Raw genomic sequence first — 8,238 nt, 5'->3', positions numbered from 1 at the left:
AATAATAATTATATCATTTTATATCATGACCACGGAATAATCGACCCGATTGTCCGCCAGTGGCTGGCCGTTCACTGGATCACCTATTCCGCTGCGGAGAGCGTACGTTTTCCGCTCATAGCGGATAAACGGAATCGCTTCACATCGGATGATTAGTGCCGAGCTTAACAGCATGGAATAATGTCCGGGATTACGATAATTAAAGAGTGTGATTAGTTTTATTACGGCCGAACGGCCGTAATAAAATGAACGGTGAAAGTTTCCGGCGGGTAAGGAAAATTAACTTATAAACGCAATTTTGTATTTTATTCACGGCCCGTTTCCTCAGCTGCAGAATAATATTTTCTGCGAGAACGGAGCGACATATATTCTAGTTTCCGATAATCGTTATAAATCGCACCGTGTCGCTGCTTAATCGCGACGTGATGGAATAACCTGTTTAATGCCCTTATTTAGTGACATTATATGCAGCTAAAACGGCGCTCCTTGAGTATTCAGGTCAAAAGGCTGCGCGCTCTTTTCAGCTCGGCAGTGCTGGCGCAGAAAATGGAACAAACACACTCCGCGATAATTTAACTTGAGTTTCGGGCGGAATCTCCCCCCCCCCTCGCGGCCTTATCCTTTGAAATCCTTTAATGGGAATTCTTTGCGACTATACTGCGAGATGACTTAACTCAGTGATAATATTATTATACTTGGCCTGAAAACTTGGGAAGGACTCTTGATACGCGAGAGAAACGAGAGTTGAGCTGTTTCGCGAAAGGGGAAACGGTCAATGCGACTTTTCCGGCAGCTTCTGGAAATTAATCAGCTAAAGATACCACGATTAGACCTCAATGTGCTTTCAAACTAGTTTCGTTATTTTTAAGAGCGTGTTTTACGGATTGAGGATCCACAATTGGCTTTAAAACGTAATTTCGAGCACTACTATACGAATTTTCAATCTTGTTAGAATGATCTTCCCTGCTTCCGTTGCTTGCGCCAGGAAACCAACGTCATCGGCTTCGCGAGACGACGATCACTTGTTCGACATCCACGGAAGATGTTACTGTCGGTAATTTTATTACGATTTTCGATTCTCTCCGATTTATCGGTGTACCGAGTGAATTCGTATATACGGTCGCTGAACTCGAAATGTGGCTTGGTGGATCGATCCAACTGCTCGTTCTAGAGAAAGAGAAACCGAGAGAGAGAGAGAGAGAGAGAAAGAAAGAGAGAGAGGGGAAGGATAAAAAAGACATAGTAAAAGAAGGAATCGGAAGGAGAAAAAGGATCGTACCTGGCGGGACCATTCCGCGCGTAAAGCGCAAGTAAAAGCACGAACGAAAGGTAAGATAATGGAAAGTTGGAAAGAGCGCCGATCCACCGGAGACAGGTGAGAGGGGTGTGGAACGGCAATACTTCAAATTCATTTGCGCGACAATCTCCGGTTCCTTTCGCTTCGCGGCTCCTGCACAACTCGCCGTACCAATAAAATCAGAAGTTCGCTTCATTGGAAGCGACGTCGATGGCCCGAGAGAAACGAGGGGAGCAAGAGCGTGACGCGATAATTATACGCATCATAGAAAAGAGAAGGAGAAGGAGGAGAAGGAGAAGGAACAGAGAATGTTTCGCCGTGGTTCTGGAGCAACGAAACGAGCCATATCGGAATATAGCGAATATCGTTCAAAGTATCGATAGCGTATACAAAATATTCGTGGAACCGATCGCGTAATTGAGTTTCCTCCGCCGTTTCTTCGCGGAGGAAAGACGGAGGGCGGCCGGAAGGGAAACTTGAAATCGTCGCTTCGGCAAATTGCCGAGCGAAAATTCGCTGGGCGCGACAGACAGGAAATGAAGCGCGCTCGCTGTCTTTCGATGGCCGCCTTTTTGTCCGCCTTTCCGCTTCTGTCGACGGGGTGTCGCGACGGCCGGGTTAACTCCCGGCGCGGTGGTGGCAACGGCAAGCGCGCGCGCGCGCGCGAAAACGCCTCCCCGATAAGTTATCGCCTAATTATGAAGCCCGCGAGACGCGACGTTTGCACGTAACCCCGGTAACTATAAAGCGCACGTTACGCTCGTTTTTCACAGTTGAAAAATCTCCGCGGGGTATGAGCCTTAAAATGTAGGCAGGCAGCCGAGCGTGCACGTGGCGGCTCTTGATACGCTAAGCAAATTTGACGATGAAGCTCGTTTGTACGCGGGGAAAAGCGCCGCCGCGGAATGTCCCATTCGGATTGACTTGCCGAGGGCGTGCAGCGCGAGATCGAGGATTAAATGGAGAGGACGGATTAAATGAATAGTCGGAGACGGAGAGAGCTCTTGAAAAATTTCTTACCGTTTATGATCTAATTTATTTTTTCGCTTACGATACCGGAAGGTATCGTCACCCCTCAATATCGATAAAGCGACGGTGCAAATGGCCCTCAACTATCTCGACGATGTAGCCATTTTTACGCATCTCGAACGAAAATGCGAGAGAGGAATGACAAAGTGGATCGATCAAAGCGCATTAGACGCGGCGATTAATCGCCACCGTTATTTCCCGGCTTTTTCGCCACTTCGCGTCTCGCGGGCTCGACGCGACAGGGCGAAACGCGCTCCGCTCCGCCGCGCGCCGGTCGCGTTAGCCCTTTTATATTTTCATTAACCGTCATTATTCCGCCTACGCTTTGCGGCGGTCACCCGCGTGCGCGACGTTTTTCCGCGTGCAAAGCGGAAGCGGACGGATGCACATGCACACGATGCGCGGGCGGCAGCGGTCGTTACAAAGGCGGATCAAATTACAACTGGTGCGGGGATTAAAGCCGGAGGAAAAAAAAGGGAGATAGCGTTTGCGTTGCCACGCAAAAAGGCACATCCGCGAATCCGCCTCTCATCGGTCCGCTTTATGCGTGTGTCGAGCGGCTTCGGTGGTCTTCTCTTTCCGCCGCCCCCCTTTCGTGGCTTCCGCCACTTGCACCGGTTACCCGCCCGTTTCCCGTCTTCTCATTCTTCTTTCTCGTTTCGCCATTTCGCTCGACGATTCCCCGACCGCCGTGCTCCGAGCTCTTCCTCGAATTAACGTCCCGCCCATGAATCCGCTAATAAATCTCGCGAACCACTATTACCGCCGCCAGTCCGCTTCGAAGGAAGCTAAATCTTCGGATAAGGGTAAAATGGCCGCGAACCGGTCATCGGTTGACGAATTTATACGGCTCGAAGAGCACGGCGAGAGGGGAAGAGCGGCGCCCACGATTTCGGCCGCAGCGAAATGTCGAGGCGCGGCGGTGGAGGTGAAGCGCGACCCGCGAATCCGTGATGATAATATTGATTTTTGCGATTACGCAAGCACGCGGCGCGGCGCGAGTTTGCCTACACGCGCGAATACACCGTATATATATATGCATCGAAAATATTATTTATTTTATAAACACGCGTATACATATCACCGAGCGTATCGCGTTTGCGTAACCGCGCCCGCGCATGAACTCTCTCCGCGCGGGCATATTCTGCGTCTCTTCGCGCCGCCGCCGCCGCGAGCGGTAATCCCGGGTTAACGCTTTGCTTCATTAATATGTTTATAATCGTAATGACGCATCACTGATTGTTAAAGCATTCTATTGTGCGTTCGTTTTAAATCATTATTACGCGGTAATATCGAGAGAATTATTAATTAATTATGCTGCGTGATATCGATAACGAGCCGATATTGTGTCGGCGATATCAAAGCTGTATTTGTTGCTCGCGCGTTGTCGCTGTAACAAGCGAGCATTGTTTTTAAAATCAAAGAGAGGCGTGATACAACGCACACCGTGGAAACTCGACGCATGATTGAAAGCTATGCCTTGTCCGTCGGATAATAGACGAGAACGTTATAAAATTCGCCGCGGTTTTTTCTCGCCCGTTTTCGTCTAATCTTCGTCGAGATGACATCGTCGAAAAGTTCGGTGGAAGACGACGACGTTCAATTACGAAGTACAAAGGGTCGCCCGTTATTCCCGGTTGCCCGTACATTTGTTTGTCCTCCATGAGACTGTCTGGGATGGATGACCATTGTTCTTACAGATTGGGGCTTTCGCAAGGATTAATGAGAATGGCTCGGCCGTTCACCGAAATCCGATTGGAAAGCCCACTCAGACCGTTTAATATCGTGGTTTTTTTCCCACACCCGAAGTGTGTGCGCGTGACAATTAATGCTAAAATAGAATGGATCGTGGACGGACGTATAAATAAATATAAAAATATACAGAGCAATAAACATTTGCAGAATTACATTTGACGGCATTTGAAATTTCAGAACAGTCGTTCACGTAGAAATAATTGCGAGAGAAGTCGAGATCTTATCTCTCCGACGCGACGGACAGATCGAGTCTAAAAGGATTCGATTCCTTTAGTTTCGTCTCAGCGTAAGCTGCAATTTATACGGGTGATACGAACGATTGAGAAATACTGCTGTTGAAATTCTTCCGAGGCGCAATTGGCGAGAGACTGTCGTCTCGGTCTCGACGAAAGTCTAAAGTTTCTCGGTACGAAGTGGACGTGGGTCACGACTTTTACGTCTCCGCAACTCTTTTACCACTACTTTACGCGACGCTACACCCGAAAACGTCGGCGTCCACCTGGCCACCTAAGGGCTTTGTGCGGTATCTCGTGTTTCGAGCACCCACAACTTTTGCTCCGAGCGTAACGGTGCACTTAGACGGAAGCTGGATAGGTAGATAGGTGGGCGCTCGCTTTTGCGAAACATCGAGATACAACGAGTGCGCGAGGAATGTCTGTGGTTCGGTGAAAACCGAAATTACGAGGGTTAATGGAAGTCCGGGGCGAGGCTCGTTCGGTCGCGTACTAAAGAAGGGAACGGACAACGAGAGATCGCGGAAGGGTCTCACCTTGTAAAGTAAATCGTTCCGGAGAAAAGAGTGGTCCGCTTCTCTCGCTGCTAAAAACAAAATGTACCAAGCCATTTGTCGTTACGAAATGTAACAATAAAGCTATGTAGGCTCGAGAGGGTCTTTTAGTCCGTGTCGGTCTTACATCATCCGAGATTCAGCGAGACGTGCTGAAAGAAGTTACCCTTTTGCTTCTCCCCAATTGAGTTAAAAGAGCTCTTTGTGTAATTGAGCTATCGTGAGAAGGACGGAAATTATTTAACGAGTGAACTGGCTTTATTGCGCAATGAGGGGGTAGAGTTACAATGACTACGTGATATTCATCGCAAGATAATATTTTTCAATGAGTATTCAGGTCGGATCTCGAAGGATGCGGTGCTACCGTCGTTAAAGGGTAAAGACACGCTGCCATCTAGAACGAGCCCAGCATCAAAGCCCATCGACTTGACCTTGATTCTGCAACATATTCGCCTGTCCGAAATAAGCTTTGGCCAGAGCGAACTTCGAGACATCTCGTATATCATATATGCCATTTTTAAATTTTCTGTAATGCAAATTCGATATCTTAGTAATCAGCTTAATATTTTTGTTATACCTAGTACAGCCTAGTCCTTGATATTATCGTTAATCTTCAATGACTACTTGGAGAAATATCATTGAAAATTCGGAAGACACTTTGATTTTGTAGTTCATTACCTGGCGGGAACAGAAGATTACTATGATACTTGTGCAACACTTTACAGGTTTCTTTCTCGTCGAGTTGCCTACCAGTTGCCATGGCCGCGAGGGTTTGAACGGTTTCAGCGGTCTGTAAATTCATCGTCCTGAACCAGGACCGAGAACCCGATCCTGTGCAGACGCAGATACCCGAGGAACGGATCACGAACTTCTCCTCGTCGTCGGCCTGAATCGTCATCATGATCGGTCTCGACGCTAAAAATTCGGCCATGAACACCTGGAAGCGCGTGATGAGGGTTATCGATCGGCACCGGGGTAGAAACGCTTTACGTCAAGATGTAACCTCGTTTAATGCCAGCCAAGGTAAAATTCTCCGGCGGGGCTGCAGGGCATCCGCTATTTTCCTCTGAGTGGATCTCATGAGTGCGCTGCGAAGATTTCATTTGTTTAGCGCGCGCCTTTGGAGAGACGTCGCGAAACTTGAAAGGAATTAATGGAACGCGAGAACGAGTTTACGAAAGAGAGATTACATAGAGAGTAATGGAATATCAAGTGTGCGATGGTTAAATTGTTTCACGCTCGAAAATGTCGAATTAAATCTAATCGTCGAACTAAATCCTTTTTCGACACTTTTTTCCCCCGGTTAATCGATAGATACGCGTTTAAGACGCTCCACCGCATTGCGTCGCGTCGCCCCGTAAAATTTGCGCGAATTCAGAAGTTATGGCCTCCTTGCGCAAGTCGTAACGTAACTACGCGGGGCCTTGTAATTTACAAGTTATAACTACCGAAGTTATAACGCGCATAAGCTGTAGTTCGGAACTTCGGTTGCGGGGAAAGGACCAGGCCGCGGGCCGGGCTATGAAGACTGTAGCATCTTCACGAAGGCGCGGGGTCGGCGATACCCAGGCTGCTTATTTCAACTTTAGACCGCGCCGTGGGAATAGCCGGTAAATAAAAGTTTAGCGCGGGACGTCATTCTCGCGACCGGCGCTTTAATGTTTCTCTATCTGCGCGGGCTAACGGAATTATACGGTACATTTTCTCGCGCCGGTGTTTCCCTCACGCGGCGACGGCGAACGCGTGCGTCTCCGCCCCGACCTTGTTACTTCTCATTTCGCTATGCAGCCGTGCTCGCAAAACCATTCTCCGACTATCAAAAAGCATTCAAGCTCTTATCTTTTTGTGTTACGTTAATGCTGCTCCGAAGAAATTTCCTTTTCAGGCATTCGTGAATAAAGGAGATGCCTTGCCGTGCCACGCAAGTCTCTTTCTCACTTTATTCGGCTCTATTCGCTTTTGGCACATCTGATTTATTAATACTATTATTCTATAACGTACTCCAACTCGCTTTCACGACTCAAGTGAAAATGACGACTGCATCTCCGAGAGGAATACTGAGAAATTTTCCAGATAAAACGTGAAATACAATCTTGCGCAAGAAAAGCGAGATAAATGACTTTATGACATGGATTTCCCTTTAAGAGAAAAACTTTTTTCGACGCAAGTTTTTCTCAGCAAAATACGCTGACTTATAAAGCAAAAAAAAAAAATTACGTTAATCGCGTTTCTACTATCATAGAGAATAAACTAGAGGCCAATTTACTCACTCGATTCTTTTTTCGCCTTGTATGCGACTCTTTTCGTGCACGTGAAAGGGCTGTCGATAGAGTCCTTCTCCTGTCATTACCGTACGTATGCGACTTCTCATCAAGACAACGTAATCCCCCGTACGCAATTTTTCGAATATCCTCTCGATGTCCGCGCTATGATCGATCGCCAGTGTGAAGGTATTGCTAGTTCCGGGATGCGGATTAATGCCGAATATTGGAGTCTTGTTGCTCGTTATCAGCTTCGAGGCTGAGAGAAAGGTGCCGTCGCCGCCGATCGCGATCACCAAGTCGGCCCAATCTACGCATTTACTCGCGTCGCCTATTCTGTATTCGAATATAAATAAATCATTCCTTGCATTTAGTTAATTAACAGTATTGTTTTGTGATTTCCGACATAAATTGGAGCATCGACCTCGGGAAATTATGTCGCGAATTTTCCACTTCGAGAAGAAAAAGCCCTACGGTAACGGCAGGTTCGTTAACTTACAAAGTAACTCGCTCGTAAAGTACATTACCTTTTCATAATCCGATAACTGACGTCGAGATTACGTAGAATCCGCGCAAGTTCTTTTTCGCAGGCAAGCTGCCGATGATGCTCCGCGAGGATCTCGTCGGGGTCTATATTTTGTTTTCTCAACCGACTCAGTAACTGATTATTCGATAAATCAGAATGCGTGGTTTTAAGAAACTCGAAAGCGGATAGTTTCGAGATGCCGAGCACGCGTTTCGGCCAATGCCGATTGTCTAGCAAACAATTTAATAGTCCCATCCTTAACGTTTCACGTATCACGCGATAATTTTACATATCGCTGCTCAATGTTAATCCAGATTAATTCAGTTTACGTTAGGTTATGGTATAATTGTCAAATCTTTAAGAAAACATTTACGTCAAACGAGCAAAAATTAAGCATTCTGCTTAACCAAGTAAATTGCGTATTTATTTTTAGAAACAATAAATTGACTAATTGTATCAAATAAACTGTTTTTTTTATTAATTTCTTGAATATGCCATGATTGTGGAATCTTTAAAGCGATGAATTATTAGCAACATCCTCCGCAGCTCGGATTTTCAACACCGCAGCATTCCAAACCGGTGT

The 8,238-nt window shown here is 46.8% G+C and overlaps 1 protein-coding gene across 1 annotated transcript; it reads right to left on the bottom strand.

Annotated features, from left to right (window-relative positions):
* Nucleotides 1–5,170: 5,170 nt before the first annotated feature.
* Nucleotides 5,171–7,910, bottom strand: LOC112454326 (NAD kinase 2, mitochondrial-like). Its single transcript, XM_025015638.1, has 5 exons — nt 7,657–7,910; nt 7,139–7,465; nt 5,872–5,956; nt 5,547–5,805; nt 5,171–5,394 (listed from the first exon to the last, which is right to left on the bottom strand). The coding sequence occupies exons 1-5, from the start codon at nt 7,908–7,910 to the stop codon at nt 5,171–5,173; spliced, it is 1,149 nt and encodes a 382-aa protein (XP_024871406.1).
* Between the last annotated feature and the right edge of the window lie 328 nt (nt 7,911–8,238).

Source organism: Temnothorax curvispinosus, unplaced genomic scaffold (assembly GCF_003070985.1).
Source record: "Temnothorax curvispinosus isolate PA1 unplaced genomic scaffold, ASM307098v1 QBEX01005011.1, whole genome shotgun sequence".
Taxonomy (NCBI): domain Eukaryota; kingdom Metazoa; phylum Arthropoda; class Insecta; order Hymenoptera; family Formicidae; genus Temnothorax; species Temnothorax curvispinosus.
This window is presented reverse-complemented; position numbering and strand designations above follow the sequence as displayed.

What these genes read in the sequence shown, in the direction of transcription:
- LOC112454326 (XM_025015638.1), bottom strand. Translation starts at nt 7,910, where the DNA reads ATGGGACTATTAAATTGTTTGCTAGACAATCGGCATTGGCCGAAACGC. An exon ending in AGTTATCGGATTATGAAAAG is followed by an intron (nt 7,466 to 7,656) that starts GTAATGTACTTT and finishes ATTCGAATACAG; the next exon opens with AATAGGCGACGCGAGTAAAT. An exon ending in CAAGGCGAAAAAAGAATCGA is followed by an intron (nt 5,957 to 7,138) that starts GTGAGTAAATTG and finishes AAATCTTCGCAG; the next exon opens with CGCACTCATGAGATCCACTC.